We start from the raw sequence: 15842 nt of genomic DNA on the forward strand, positions 1-15842 counted from the left end.
ATCTAGGCCCCCTACCCCCATCCAGTCTCCTAACACGATGTGGCAGCCATTTGAGCCTCAGACACTATCTTTTTACTTTGTTTTGTTTGGCTTTGTCCAACCATGGCTTTCTGCAGTAGTTCTGACCATTAGTTATTGTATTGATTTTGAAAAAGCAGTGCAAGTTTACTTCTGGTATTTTTGTACATTAGTCGGATTAAAGTATCTTCAGGTATGCATCTTCACTTCAGTGTAGGGAGCATCCAAAGACCAGTCTGGATGAGCTTCCCTAGATGGGTCTTTTTGACACGGTTGACATATTTGCTCTAGACGTTTGTTTTTTCAAGAGATCGTCTGAAGTTTTTGAATGTGATTAAAAATTAACATGCTTTTTATTTCTATTTTTTTAAATTAACATGCTTTTTCTTTTATACTATAATAAATGTTTGGGAGATGAATGACACTAGGAAATATAACTAGATTTTAATAAACAAGTGTTAAGTTTGAATTAATTTTGGTTTGGTGTTACAGTTTAAAGGAAATGCAAATGGAATACATTTTTAGGGTGCCTGGCTGGCTTAGTCGGAAGAGCACGTGACTCTTGATCTCAAGCCCCATGTTGGGTGTGGAGATTACTTAAATAAATAAAAACTTCAAAAAAAAGAATGGAGTGCATTTTTATAGCATAGCCTTTACATGCAGATTGTTTCTCCTAAATAGTCTTTACCTTCCAATATATAAGTATCATTATTGCATTCTTCTTCATACAGTCAAACCATTAAAACAAGTGTAAAAGTTACCTGGATTAGTTTTTGGAATTATCAGAGGATAATAATGTTGTGAATTATCTTTCTTCTTTCTTGCTTTTTGAGATATCTAATGGAAATAGTATAATCTATAAAACTGTGGAAGAGTAAATAATTTAGGCTGAGTTAAACCTGTAGTAAAACAGAAAATAAATTTTCCACTTTGTGTTGAATTTATGTAAGCAGTACCTATGAAAATAATACTTGATAGTGTATGGACTTTGCAAAAAAGATTGCATCTGCTTGTTTGAAACATGACCTCATGTGACTGCTTTGACCGTATTTGGGTTGATCAACTTCTTAAACAACATTCAGTTGCTCTTTTTTTCCTACTTAAAAGACCAACAAAAAATTATGATATTGATCAGATTAAACACTACCAGCTTTAAGAGAACAGCAGTTCATCAACATATATTTAAATGCCTACCAATTATAGGATATAACCTTTGTTAGGCCTTGGGTCTGCAAACACAGGAAGAAAAGGTGGCTTCCCTGAAGAAGTTCACTGTCTAGTGGAGGATGTAGAAAAGTAAACACATTATCATAATTGGCATGGAAGGGGCTGTGGTTGAGGTAAGCTTTTGGCACTGTTATCTAAGCTCCCCTGAGGAAAGTCTGAGAGGGTGAATGGCAATTAAATGATGGTAGAGGAGGGGGGGATGGCAGAAGATCTTTTTAGTCAGAATAAACAGTATACCCAGATCCTTTAAAAGAGGGCAGATGGGACTGGCTGGGTTGTGAGTGGGAGGGAGGGAATTAGATAGGGAGGAGGGGAGCAAAGTATGAATGGAGGAAGAAATGCCAAATGCCTTGCAGGTGCCTGATCCTGAGGGTGTTACAGTCCATGCTAATGAGTTTGGGCTTTATTCTGAGTACACCATTAAAGGGTTTTATGCAGACAAGTAACATAATCAGGTTGGCCCCTAGAAAGCTCATGCTAAAATTTAAGGATATGCTAGGAAAAAAGAGTGTATTCTCTAATGTAAAATTTTACAAAAGTCACATTTTTTCAGCATCTTCCTCAGAGAGTGCTTTGCTCGGTTTTCCAAATCCAGGGTTCTTAAAGCCTTGGTTTAGAAATGATCAAATGAGGAAAGGCATAACAGAGCCCCTTTCCTGGCTCTTATTTGGTCCCTCAACTTGGGGACTTACAGTGATTTTTAAAGTTTTGAAGACATCTGGAGTATAGGTGGAGGTTATTTAGCCATACAGTGTCAGCTCATCACTTTCAGAAAAACAAACTAGGTAAGTGAGGAACATATTAAAAACAGGAAGGTCTTAAGAAAAGACTTCAGACTTGCAGATTTTTTATTTTCTTAGGTAAATGAAAACAGACTGTTATACTGTCATTATAAATACAAATTAAAATTTATAAAATAAAGATTAGAGGGAAAGTAGAATTTAGAATGACTTCTTGTAAGAGATCTGCAATGGCAACTGGTAGTAGAGGAAACAAAGCAGGTCTCTGGTGACTCAAAGGACAAATTGCCTTTTGAACATGTAGTGGGAATGCCTGCAGAACAGTCATATGGGGTGATTGTGTAAATGTGTAGGTTACGATCTGAACCAGGGATGAAGATCTGTCAACTTGTACTCCAAATTACAGAGCAAGTCACATGATCCAGAGATTGACCCCCCATAAGGGTTAAAGCACCGAAGGAATTTCACCAGTAATCAGTGCACTCTAAATGAAATAATATTGTTTTCTTTGTTCAAAGGTAGTCTAGCTAAAGCCAAATTGTAATCTACTGTGGATTTAAAAGTTGAGCCTCGAATGAGTTACTCTGTTTCCTCTCAGAATTTGAGAGCCAGTGTATCTCCAGAGTTGGTTTATTTTTGCTTTTACTTTATTATCCTTATTTCTTACTCTTTATTTTTACCCTTTTCTTCAACAATCAGGAAAACATTCAAATATTTGCCAGTAGACAGTGGAGAAGAAGACAGGGCCAAGACAGGCGTACTAATATCTTGGACCTTTTTTCACCTTTCTCTCATAAGTAGTACTGAGCCATCATTTGGGTATGATTTCATTTCTGTCTGGAACATCAATGTCAAATTGAGTTTGGAGGGATATAAAGAGATAAAGCTAACAAAATGTCTAAGTGACTCACTACGATTCAGTGCCACACTTCCACATTGCGACTTTGGTCCCAAAATCAACCTTGAGCTTTGCATGGAGTGGAAAATACATATAAATTTTATAAAAACACTTTAAAAACCTCACCTGGTACAATATTTTTCTATTAGGAAAACCAAGGAGTGCCCTTGACAGTGCTTAACAGATGGAATTGGTTTGGAGAAGAGATGATCCGTTCACGGTCAGGTAGTAGAAGGATCACTGCTGGGAGCTGTCAGACATGGGAAGAATGGAACTAGATCACAGGCAGGTCGAGTTAGCAGTCACAAGACCTTGAGTATTTAACCATAAACACAGGTGAAAAGTTGAGAAATGTGGAGGGTGACCTCTGGGGGAGGAGCCCAGTGACAAATCAGGAGGAAGCCCAGAGCTAATGAAGCTAGTGGGTCTTTGAGAAAAGGAGGAGAAAAGCAATTATTAAACTTCACGTCACTCACAGATCAGCTACCTGTGGCATTCAAGTAGATACAAGATCTCGAACTGAACTGACCAGTTCAAAACTGACCTCTAAACACTGGTTTCCTCGGATTTTCGATTGCCCAAAAGGAACGAGAGGTAAAACAGTGTGGACAGCACAGGAGCATACACCAGCAGGTGCGAGGCTAGGGGAAGCCTTCATTTGGCCTCTGTAATGTTGTTACCCAAGCAAGTCACGTAACCTCTTTCGTTCTTCGGGGGTATCTCATCCATAAAATGAAGAAGCTGGATTTGATGTGTAAAAGCCTTTTAGCTGTAAAATAAATTTATTTTTCTGTGGTAACCCTTACCCTCTGCCTCTTACTTTTTTTGAAAGGAAGTACATTGTTTTGGGAAGTTGATAAAAAGCTGCCCTCCTCTGTTGTTTTTAGGAAAGTGCCCTGCCAGTGTGGGCCCTGGATAGGTATTCAGCATTAGGGGTAGGATTACAGCCCCAAATCTTACCACTCACATTTTAAACTAGACCTGCCTCATTTCTGAATCAACTCAATGTATTAATTGCCTAACTTAGAAAATTGGTTCATTAGAGAATTCTCACGTTTTATAACCTGGAGATTTCCTATTTTAAGAAACTTTTAACCTTCGGTAGGTAAGGTACTAGATATTGGCACTTAATCAGCAAATTCTTAATTTTGCCATCTAATAGATGTTGACTCACTTTTGTAAATGCCAAAAAAAAGATGAAACTCTGGTTCCATTGAGAAAAGAGCAGCTTAACTTACTGATTTAAATGATACTGCTACTCTGGCCTCCAGGCTTCCTATGGGAAAAAGTGAGGCCACGGCTGAATGTTAACCCTGTACTTTCATAGGGCTTTTCAGCAGCACTTGTATATGGCAGAGAGTAAACGAAAAGAAAATGAGGGCAACTGAATTTGTTTTCAAATACTTATATGGAAGCTAGACAACCAGCAGTTCCAGAATCAAGACCTCTAATCCTTGCAAAATGATGTCCCCGAGCAACTACCAGTATCCAGGGGAAACATCAGTGGTCTTGGTTTTGATCTTGGATTAGCAGACATTGTAGCATCAACCTGCTTCTCTAGAAGGGCTTTTGGACAGGAGGTCAAAGAGTAATCAGATTAAGGTTGTTTAAATACCTCCATTAAATTAAGAAAGTAATATTCTAGGGAAGAAGGCCTTGGTACTTTCTTATCAGACTTCAAAGAAAAGATGTACTTTGAGGTCTGACTGAGGTATTTTATAATTTTTTATTTGATCCAGTTTTCTAAGGCATGTTAGAAGAATAACTAACATGGCACATGTCTTTCCTCCCTTCCCCCAAATAAAGATAACCACTAACCAGTCTGGTTATCCCACTAAAACCTTACCATCTTTTATAACACTTGGCTTGTCACACTGTTGCATGAAGCGTCTTCCTTTCCATTGTACTGAGCATGAATTATATGTAGCAAGATTGAAGTATTTTCCACAAACAAACTTTTGTTTATGCTTTGAGATGTAACATTTCTGCTCAGGGCTCTGTTGCTTTTTTACAGAATCCATTTTTCCAATTAAAAAATAACATATTAAGAGAGTCTTCTTTTTACCAATTAGGTCAAAGTCCTAAAATTTTAAGACCCAAACCCCATGGTTTAGAGCGAACTGATTCACAAACCATAGGTGACTTTGCTACAAGAAGAAAGGGTATGTACTTTAGCACCGCATGCTGGATGGGGCATTGGGAATTTATTTATTTTGTGATGGTTTTTTCTTAAAAAGTAAAAGAGAAGAGCCTTAAGTACTACTGATGTTGTAAATAAAGCTTCCTAGCACATTATTTCTGAAGTGAATGCTTCCCATAATGTGTGTCTTCCCATTGTGGCTTTCCATAGACCCAAGTCTACTTGTTATGCCATGAATAGCAGCATGATAAATTTGATAATACATGATATTTAGTCTTGTCCTTTTGCATTATTCTCTTAACCTTTTGGACACCCATACATTGTTTTCATTAAGCTTGTGAGCTACTTGTGAGTTCCAAATGCCTTCTTTATTTATATAGAATGTGATATATATTCTGTTCTGAGACAAAATAAAGAATCACTTCCCATGGATTATTTTATGCCATTACTTAGAATTTGACAGCTTAAACTGCCATTAGCCTCTGGGTTTCAAAAAAGTGAAACATAAGAATTAAAGAAATATGTTCACTAAGCACAATACTATTTTAAGTGTATACGTGAGCAAGATTTAAACTCAGACTTAATCTAGTCTTCAGAAAATCACATTGAGTTTTTTGTTTTGAATAGACAAAAATACTTACAAGCCCCAGTGATTCTGCATAGTCCTTTAAAATGACCAGCTATTTTATTGTTTGATGGTAATTATAACATAGTTGATTAAAAGTATGAGTTGAGTAAAAGTATGTCCATATATGGACAAAGACTAGAAGAAGGAAACCTAGAAAAATGAAATTTTTTTCTTTGGAGTGGCAGGATGAAACGTAACCAAAATATTTACCCAATATGTTTAAATAGTCTCCTAAAATATAATTAATATTAACATACAGTTTTATTTCTTTTGTTCATTTAATTTATTTCTGAAAAATGTTTCATTCTTGACCTTAAGGGCTGAGAGCTCTGTGGTATTTACTAGCGTGGTAATTCTCTGTTGTAATAATGAGGTACATAAGCAAAGACCACTTATAAATCAAGCCAATAAGAATATTAGTGTTTATTATTATTTAATTTGATAAAGGATATTGTTGGTTAAATAAGCTAAAAATTTGAGGTAATTTTTAATAATGGCCTTCTCTCAGAGCTGAGTTTGAGTCTTAAAATGTTATTATTGCTTTCTTTTATTTGTTTTCAGACTGGGCTTGAATTAGTTTAAAAGATTTGGTCAATTCTTTTTTCAGTTTTTGATTTTAGCAAAGTTCGGTGTTTAATGCTTTCTATACATCATATTATATATATATAGTTGTATAACTGATGCTTCAGTGTTGAAGAGTAGAAATGTTTTTACATAGAAATTAAAGCTCTATACTTGGGGATAAAATTATTTTTTAAAAAAGGAAATAAGGAAATAATGAAAGGTATACATTAAGTAACTAAAGGAATTGGGTCACATTACCCTTTCTTCTCGTTTAGTTTATTTTCATAAAATATTAAATTAAGAAGCAACGTGTTGTAATAGAGCTTTAGACTTTGAGTCAACAACCATGAAACATTATTGGATTTAGCTTTTGTCACTCATTATTTAGCTGTGTAACCTTGGGCAAATCACGTAACATCCATGAAGCTGGTTTCATGTGTGAAACCAGCTGGTCTTAGATGTACTCTGGCTGTAACGTATAAGTAGAGAGAGTGAAGATCTTGTTTTGTTTTCCAAATTTCTGTATACTGAAGCCTCTTTTTCTCTTTTTCATTTCAGCCAAGCCAGCACCTTTAGAAATAAAACCTTTGCCAGAATGGGAAGAGCTACAAGCCCCAGTTAGATCTCCCATCACTAGGAGTTTTGCTCGAGAGTAAGTCTTTGTTTAAAATATGTACCTTGATTGTTCACTATAATGGAAAATACCTGGAACAGTGGTTCCCAAAGTATGGTCTGGGAAGCCCCTCCTTTTCGGGTTCTGTGAGGTCAAAACTATTTTCATTAAGATGCTAAGATGGCTTTTGCTTTTTCCACTCTCTCTCATGAGTATTTGCTGGACTTTTCCAGAGGCTACATAGTGTTTGATCATATCCCTGGGGCAGGTAATAAATAGAAAATATTTGTGTACTCTTGTGGTGTTTTTTGTTTGTTTGTTTTTATGTATAAGTCTATTTTTTTAATTCAATTAATTAACATATAATGTATTATCAGTTTCAGAGGTAGAGGTCAGTGATTCATCAGTCTTATATAATAACCAGTGCTCATTACATCATGTGCCCTCCTTAATATCTACCACGCAGTTACCCCATCCCCCCACCCCCCGCCCCTCCAGCAACCCTCAGTTTGTTTCCTATGATTAAGATTCTCTTATGGTTTGTCTCCCTCTCTGATTTCATCTTGTTTTATTTTTTCTTCCCTTCCCCTATGATCCTCTGTTTTGTTTCTTAAATTCCACGTATGAGTGAGATCATATGATAATTGTCTTTCTCTGATTGACTTAGCTTAGCGTAATACCCTCTAGTTCCATCCTTGCCACTGCAAACGGCAAGATTTCATTTTTTTGAATGCCAAGTAATAGTCCATTGCGTGTGTATATATATCACATCTTCTTTATTCATTCATCTGTGGATGGACATCTGGGCTCTTTCCATAGTTTGGCTGTTGTGGACATTGCTGCTAAAAACACTGGGGTGCATGTGCCCTTTTGGATCACTACTTTTGTATCTTTGGGGTTAAATACCCACTAGTGCAATTGCTGGGTCGTAGGGTAGCTCTATTTTCAACTTTTTGAGGAACCTCCATACTGTTTTCTAGAGTAGCTGCACCAGCTTGCATTCCCACCAACAGTGTAAGAGGGTTCCCCTTTCTCCATACCCTCGCCAACATCTTTCGTTTCCTGACTTGTTAATTTTAGCCATTCTGACTGGTGTGAGGTGGTATCTTATTGAGGTTTTGATTTGTATTTCCCTGATGCCGAGTGATGTTGAGCATTTTTTCATGTGTCGGTTGCCATTTGGATGTCTTTGCAGAAATGTCTGTTAATGCCTTCTGCCCATTTCTTAATTGGATGATTTGTTCTTTGGGTGTTGAGTTTGATAAGTTCTTTATAGATTTTGGATACTAGCCCTTTATCTGATAAGGCATTTGCAAATACCTTCTCCCATTCTGTTAGTTGTCTTTGGTTTTGTTAACTGTTTCCTTTGTCGTGCAAAATCTTTTTATCTTGATGAAGTCCCAATAGTTCATTTTTGCCTTTGTTTCTCTGGCCTTTGGAGACGTGTCTAGCAAGAAGTTGCTGCGGCCAAGGTCGCAGAGGTTTCTGCCTATGTTCTTCTCTAGGATTTTGATGGATTCCTGTTTCACATTTAGGTCTTTCATCCATTTTGAGTCTATATTTATGTATGATGAAAGGAAATGGTCCAGTTTCATTCTTCTGCATGTGGCTGTGCAATTTTCCCAACACCATTTGTTGAAGAGACCATCTTTTTTCTATTGGATATTCTTTCATGCTTTGTCGAAGATCAGCTGACCAGAGTTGAGGGTCTATTTCCGGGTTCTCTATTCTGTTCCATTGATCTGTGTGTCTGTTTTTGTACCAGTACCATACTGTCTTGATGAATATAGCTTTGTAATAGAGCTTGAAGTCCAGAATTGTGATGCCACCAGCTTTGGGGGTTTTTTCCAACATTCCTTTGGCTATTCAGGGTCTTTTCTGGTTCCATACAAATTTTAGGATTATTTGTTCCAGCTCTGTGAAAAAAGTTGATGGCATTTTGATAGGGATTACAATGAATTGCTCTAGGTAGCACAGACATTTTAACAATATTTGTTCTTCTAATCCATAAACTTGCAATGTTTTTCCATTTCTTTGTGTCTTCCTCAATTTCTTAAATGAGTGATCTATAGTTTTCTGAATACAGATTCTTTGCCTCTTTGGTTAGATTTATTCCTAGGTATCTTACGGTTTTGGTACAATTGTAAATGGTATCAACTCCTTAATCTCTCTTTCTTCTGTCTCATTGTTAGTGTATAGAAATGCAACTGATTTCTGGGCATTAATTTTATATCCTGCCACTTGAATTCCTGTATGAATTCTAGCAATTCTGGGGTGGGGTCTTTTGGGTTTTTCACATAGAGTATCACGTCATCTGCAAAGAGTGAGAGTTTGACTTCTTTGCCAATTTGGATGCCTTTTATTTCTTTTTATTGTCTGATTGCTGAGGCTAGGACTTCTAGTACTGTGTTGAATAAAAAATTGGTGAGAGGTGACATGCCTGTCATGTTTCTGACCTTAGGGGGAAAGCTCTCAGTTTTCCCCATTGAGAATGATATTTACGGTGGGCTTTTTGTAGATGGCTTCTATGATATTGAGGTATGTTCCCTCTATCCCTACACTGTGAAGAGTTTTAATCAAGAAAGGATGCTGTACTTTGTCAAATGCTTTTTCTGCATCGGTTGAGAGGATCATATGGTTCTTGTCCTTTCTTTTATTAATGTGGTGTATCATGTAGATTAATTTGCAGATGTTGAACCAACCTGTTCTTTCTCCAGCTCCTTTAGGTTTAAGGTTAGGTTGTGATTTGAGACTTTGTGTTTTTGAGGAAGGCTTGTATTGCTATATACTTCCCTCTTAGGACTGCCTTTGTTGCATCCCAAAGATTTTGAACAGTCGTGTTTTCATTTTCATTTGTTTCCATGAATTTTTTAAATTCTTCTTTAATGTCCTGGTTGACTCATTCATTCTTTAGTAGGATGCTCTTTAGCCTCCATGTTTTGAGTTCTTTCCAGATTTCCTCTTGTGATTGAGTTCAACTTTCAAAGCATTGTAGTCTGAAAATATGCAGGGAATGATCCCAATCTTTTGGTTCCAGTTGAGACCTGACTTGTGACCCAGAATGTGATCTATTCTGGAGAATGTTCTGTGTGCAGTAGAGAAGAATATGTATTCTGTTGCTTTGGGATGGAATGTTCTGAATATATCTGTGAAGTCCATCTGGTCCAGTGTGTCATTTAAAGCCTTTATTTCCTTGTTGATCTTTTGCTTAAATGATCTGTCCATTTCGGTGAGGAGGGTGTTAAAGTCCCCTACTATTATTGTATTATTGTCTATGTGTTTCTTTGATTTTGTTATTAATTGGCTGCTCCCATGTTAGGGGCATAGATACTTAAAATTGTTAGATCTTCTTGTTGTATAGACCCATTAAGTATGATGCAGTGTCCTTCCTCATCTCTTATTACAGTCTTTGGTTTAAAACCTAATTTGTCTGATATAAGGATTGCCACCCCAGCTTTCTTTTGATGTCCATTAGCATGATAAATGGTTTTCCACCCCCTCACTTTCAATCTGGAGGTGTCTTTACAGCATATCCCCGGGTCTTGCCTTTTTATCCAATCTGATACCCTTTGTCTTTTGATTGGGGTATTTAGCCCATTTACATTCAGAGTAACTATTGAGAGATGAATTTAGTGCCATTGTATTACCTGTGAAGTTACTGTTTCTGTATATTGTTTCTGTTCCTTTCTGGTTTATGTTACTTTTGGGCTGTCTCTTTGTTTACAGGATCCCCTATAATATTTCTTGCCAGGCTGGTTTAGTGATTAGAAATTCTTTTAGTTTCTGTTTCTCCTGGAAGCTTTTTATCTCTCTTTCTATTTCGAATGACATCCTTGCTGGATAAAGTATTGTTGGCTGTATGTTTTTCTCATTTAGCACACTGAATATATCATGCCAGTCCTTTCTGGCCTGCCAGATCTCTATGGATAGGTCTGCTGCCAGTCTAATGTTTCTACCCTTGTAGGTTATAGACTTCTTGTCCTGAGCAGCTTTCAGGATTTTCTCCTTGTGAGATTTGCATGTTTCACTATTATATGTCGAGGTTTTGACCTATTTTTATTGATTTTGAGGGGAGTTGTCTGTGCCTCCTGGACTTGAATGCCTGTTTCCTTCCACAGATGAGGGAAGTTCTCAGCTATGATTTGCTCCAATATACCTTCTGTCTCTCTTTCTCTCTCTTTTTTTTTTTTTTTTGTCTTCTACTGGGATCCCAATTATTCTAATACTGTTTCACTTTATGGTATCTCTTATCTCTCGAATTTTCCCCTTGTGATCCAGTAGTTGTTTCTCTCTTTTTCTCGCCTTCCTTACTCTCCATCATTTGGTCTTCTGTATCACTAATTCTCTCTTCTGCCTCATTTATCCTCGCAGTTAGAGCCTCCATTTTTTATTGCATCTCATTAATAGCTTTTTTATTTCGACTTGGTTTGATTTTAGATCTTTTATTTCTCCAGAAAGGGATTCTCTAGTGTATTCTATGCTTTTTTCAAGCCTAGCTATTATCTTTTTTATAATCATTATTCTGAACTCTAATTCTGACATCTTACTTATGTCCATACCAGTTAGGTCCCTGGCAGTTGGTACTGCCTCTTATTCGCTTTTGAGGTGAATTTTTCTGTCTTGTCGTTGTTGCAGAAAATGGTCACTTTTCTATTTGTGGAGTTGCAGCTATTCTTTTCTTAGATCTCTGGTTGAGTTCACAGGTGTTCAGAATGATTTGATAGCTATCTAGCTGAATTCCTGGGACCAGACCAGACTAAGGTCTCCTACTCCTCCACCATCCTGGACTATTACTCTTGTGTTTTTAAGAAATGTTCTATTATTTGTAATATGGTAAATAGGTATAACCCAAATAAACAAAGTTCCTTGGGGTTCTCAATAATTTTTAAGGGTGTAAATGGTTCGTGAGGCTAGAAATTTCTGAGACCCACTGATCTGGAAAATACGGCCAGTTTCTTGTGGGGGTTATTTAATCAAGATTTTTGTGAATATGTGAAGAATATGTGAAGTTACAAACCTGCATTAAATATGTGTTTGTGTTTTATGTGTTCATATAGCTAGTTTTTTTAACTAGGAACTCTTCAATATTCCTTTTCATATCTGTGACTTTCTACTTATCCCCCAAATCACTGGCAATACTTTTTTTGTTCTACACAAGGAATTTGATGCCTGAAGATATACTTTTTACTATATAGCTATAAACATTAGGTGTGCATTTGAATGTATGCAGTAAGTTGTATTAAAATAAATGTATACAATAAATGATTGTAAACTTTAGTGAATATTTCTGAAAGAATGTAAACTATCACTCATTTTTATTTCGGAAGTGATTTTAGAAACTGTTGTTCAGGTTTAGGTTTGTAATAGTAGTTTCTATAATTAGCTCCTCTAGGTTTCCCTTGTCTCCCCGACCGGATTCAGTGCATAGCACAACTTCAAGCAGCGACTCCCATGACAGTGAAGAGAATTACGTTCCCATGAACCCAAACCTGTCCAGCGAGGACTCAGTACGTAATGTGTGCATTTTCACTTCTGTCTTTCCAAGCAGCCCTTCCAAGTCCTGCACGCCAGGACATTTCTTCCAGTCTCTAAATCTTACCTTTATATACTTAAGGAAAAAGGATAGAAGACAGTTTTTTAAAAATGCTTTTTAAATAATAATGTTGTAAAGTTTAAAACCAATAAAGCATCAGTGTGTAATATCAGCATCTATAAAGTAGATAAAAATTAGTTAAAAATCATAAAAATTTTATAGTTATATTTCTTTTAAGATATATTTGATTTTTGAAACTATCCAAGAAAATATACTGGAAGTATTTCATAATGCAGTTCTCCAGGCCCACTTTATGGCACTCTTAGAGTGAAATGATCTTATATAGGAGGCCTTTTGATAATCTTTCAATAATATACCCTTAGATGTGGCTTAGATTACAGACCTGTTACAAACCTGATTTGTTTCAGATTGGCTGTATTACCATAAGGCACAAGCATTTGGTAATTGTAGCAAGGCTGTGTTCTCCAGAAATTACATAGTTGCTAGAAAATACTGCAGCTATTTAAGAATACAAGCTATTTTAGTGTTGAAATAATATTTTGCTTTTGTTTTCCCTCAAATCAGGTTCAATGCTTGCTCTGTTACTTGTATTTTAGTAGATGAGTATATCAGTTATGATTAGGTTCACCTCCAAGTAACAAAAGATAAACAAATAACAATGACTTTAAACAGACATTTATTTCTTTCTCATATAAGAGTTCAGAGAGGCAAGCCAGGATTGTTGTAAGCAGCCCTGTTTTACAAAGTCCTCAGGGACTCTGACCCCTTCCAGTTCTCCTATCCGCCATCTTCTGGGTGTGGTTCACATGCTCCTAGAACAAGGGGTGCTGCACCAGCAATTCACATTCTAAAGCTGCAGAATAGAGGAAAGCCTATCTGCCTTATAAAGAAGGTTCCCAGAAACTGCCATACACACTGTGTGGCCACATAGACACAAAAGGGGCTGGGAAACCTCCTTTGTTCTGAGAGACAGTGGGCCTGGCTAAAAACCTATTCATGTGGGAGAGGGAAAGACAGATGTTAGGGCACAACCAGGTAGTATCTGCCAGGATAAGCAAGCATGTGATACCAAAATTTGGAATGGGTAACATTTTAGTGACTTTATTTTCTTTAAAGCAATACTCTAGAGATTCAAAATAGAATCTCTATCAACAAATTTGTTTTACTTCTTTAATGTACTTTAGGCAAAAACAGGTTCCTCACAAAAATTAGATGATTTGAAAAGCTTGATGTGGTGCTTAAACTAACTTTAAAATATCAAATTTATACATTGTTCAAAATGAATAAGATAATTTAAAATATTTATATCAGCCCTGGATTAGAATACAAACTAGCTATATCAATAATGCTTTCACTGATTTTTTAAGGCAGAGCAATTTTTATTAATTGGTTTCTGCTTTTGCATTCAAGATTTTTCAACTTGATAAGTGGCGTTTTATTATTTTTATTAACTTATTTTTTTCTCATTATAGTAAATAGACTGGTAAAAGTCTATATAATTCCTCAGTGCAATATCAGAGTACATATTGTTATCAATTTTTATCTTTAGGTGGTTGAATGGATTTTTTTTATTACAAAAGTAATTATTTTCTGAGATACTAAAAGAGTTTCCTTTTGCCCAAAGTAGTAAATTACTGTAAAAATCTTGGAAAGGACATGTAATAGGCAAGTTTGGAAATGTGATTTGTCACAAGTTAGTGTTAGGTGAAGGGAAAAGATGAGAAAGAAAAACATTACAATCAGAAAGTCAAAGGAAATAAAGAAAATAAAATTTTCTTTTATCCCTTATATCATTAGGCCAGAAAGGTCCTTTTGCCTGCCAGCTGATGATTTTCTAAAGTACTTCGGTCCTAAGTGTTAGAAATAAGCAAAAATGTTCCCAGTAAAAATATCCACCCCCCCATTCACAATAGAAAAGCCAGCCACCATTTCCATTTCCTCATGCTGCTAGCTATAAGAGTTCATCATAGTCCAGACAACTCTTCCTTAGAAAAGAACATGATAGTTAACACCAATGTTTTCCATACCTCTTGGAAGTTAGTACATTAATGGAATATCATAGAAATTCACAAGATCTCATTATGCTTGGACTGATGAAGTCAGTAAAAAAAATTGTCTTGGAGAAGTTGAGACAGGATCAGATCAAATCTGGCTTATGCCTACAATGAAGATTAAATTCTGTACATTGAAGTTTCAAAGCATGATACATTTACCATCCTGGTGATCATAGAGCAGGCAGTGTTTAATGAAACCATGATGCTGGCCTATTAATTTACAGAGATCCAAAGTTAGGCATTCGTGAAGTGAACCCTTAAAATGACACTTGAAATTTGGGTGACCATACCTCACTACTAAAGACATAAATATTGTTATATAACAATGACAACAAAAATATGTTCAACAATTTCCCGTACTTTAAAAAGAATTTTAGAAAATCAAAGCACTACTTTTTTTTTTTTTAAATCATAGAACATTTATGATAACTCCTAGAATCTTAGGGTTTTTCTAAACTGTTTTGGGAAAACACTGGTTTAAAGAGTAGAACGCAGGGACAGGTTGTTCCCAGTTGAGATTAGATCAAGAGTAAATGGACTATCTTGCAGGGACACAAATTTTAACAATACTTAAAGATGAAAAATTTTCCAATTCTAATAATAACTAGACAGAAAACAGTTTAACCAGCAATTCTGAGAAATTCTCTTTAGGAACAACTTGAGTTTAAATTAAAATGTACATCATATGAACTCAAAGGTTCCTTTCATAGCCTTGCAATACCATGAACGCTGGCATTTCCAATTAGGGGAATTCCAGGTTTGGGTTCTCTCACGAGTCACATTTGAATACAAAATTTTACACACACACACACACACACACACACTTCTGCTTGATTTTTTTATGTGAGAATGAAATATGGAGTTATTCAGAAAAAAAAATTTCAGTTTCTTTATGAATTAGGAACAAAAGAGAGAGGGAAATAGCTATTTGTACTAATTGAGCAGCAAAACTTGCTTACATTTTTTTGTGCCCTAGATGTTATTTTCAATATTTTTTTAAATGTTTTATCAGTAGTAGTTGGTAAACTTGGTTTAAAAATCTGTTCCTACAGATAGAGCCCTCACATTCAGTCATGCAGCTTGCTCACTGCATAAATATGCTGTGTACAGTATGTAATATGTCCAGTAGACTGCAGAGTACTGCATTTGTGGGTACGTGCAGTTCAGACTGTGTCCTGCTCACCAGGCCCTGGGCCTGGACAGAGCTGTGTAGCCCTACAGGCAGGAACACCTTTTTCTAATTCACAGAAATGTTTCACACGGGCTATCAGCAGCCCTGCTTCAAATGAAGAAATAAATTCAGTATTTAATTTCTAGCAATTTCCTTTCCCTAAATCACAGTTTACTCTGTTTAACTCGAACTAAAAGAAAAGGAGTAGCAATATAAAAGAATCAACAGGGGGTGT

At 36.1% G+C, this 15842-nt stretch overlaps 1 protein-coding gene across 4 annotated transcripts in view; it reads left to right on the top strand.

Moving 5' to 3' along the window:
• The window catches only part of GAB1 (GRB2 associated binding protein 1), a 125232-nt gene that overhangs the window by 100715 nt on the left and 8675 nt on the right, over positions 1 to 15842 (top strand). For 2 of the 4 annotated variants that reach the window (XM_045880386.3, XM_045880387.3), the window contains 3 exons: positions 4956 to 5045; positions 6774 to 6867; positions 12212 to 12335. In XM_045880386.3, the coding sequence (XP_045736342.1) occupies positions 4956 to 5045; positions 6774 to 6867; positions 12212 to 12335 (308 nt within the window). The remainder of the gene's footprint in view (positions 1 to 4955; positions 5046 to 6773; positions 6868 to 12211; positions 12336 to 15842) is intronic. The other 2 variants (XM_045880388.3, XM_045880389.3) reach the window with 1 other exon arrangement.

This window comes from Mirounga angustirostris, unplaced genomic scaffold, assembly GCF_029215605.1.
Source record: "Mirounga angustirostris isolate CCGP_5_RB_7025 unplaced genomic scaffold, mMirAng1.0.hap1 SCAF_2, whole genome shotgun sequence".
NCBI classification, from domain to species: domain Eukaryota; kingdom Metazoa; phylum Chordata; class Mammalia; order Carnivora; family Phocidae; genus Mirounga; species Mirounga angustirostris.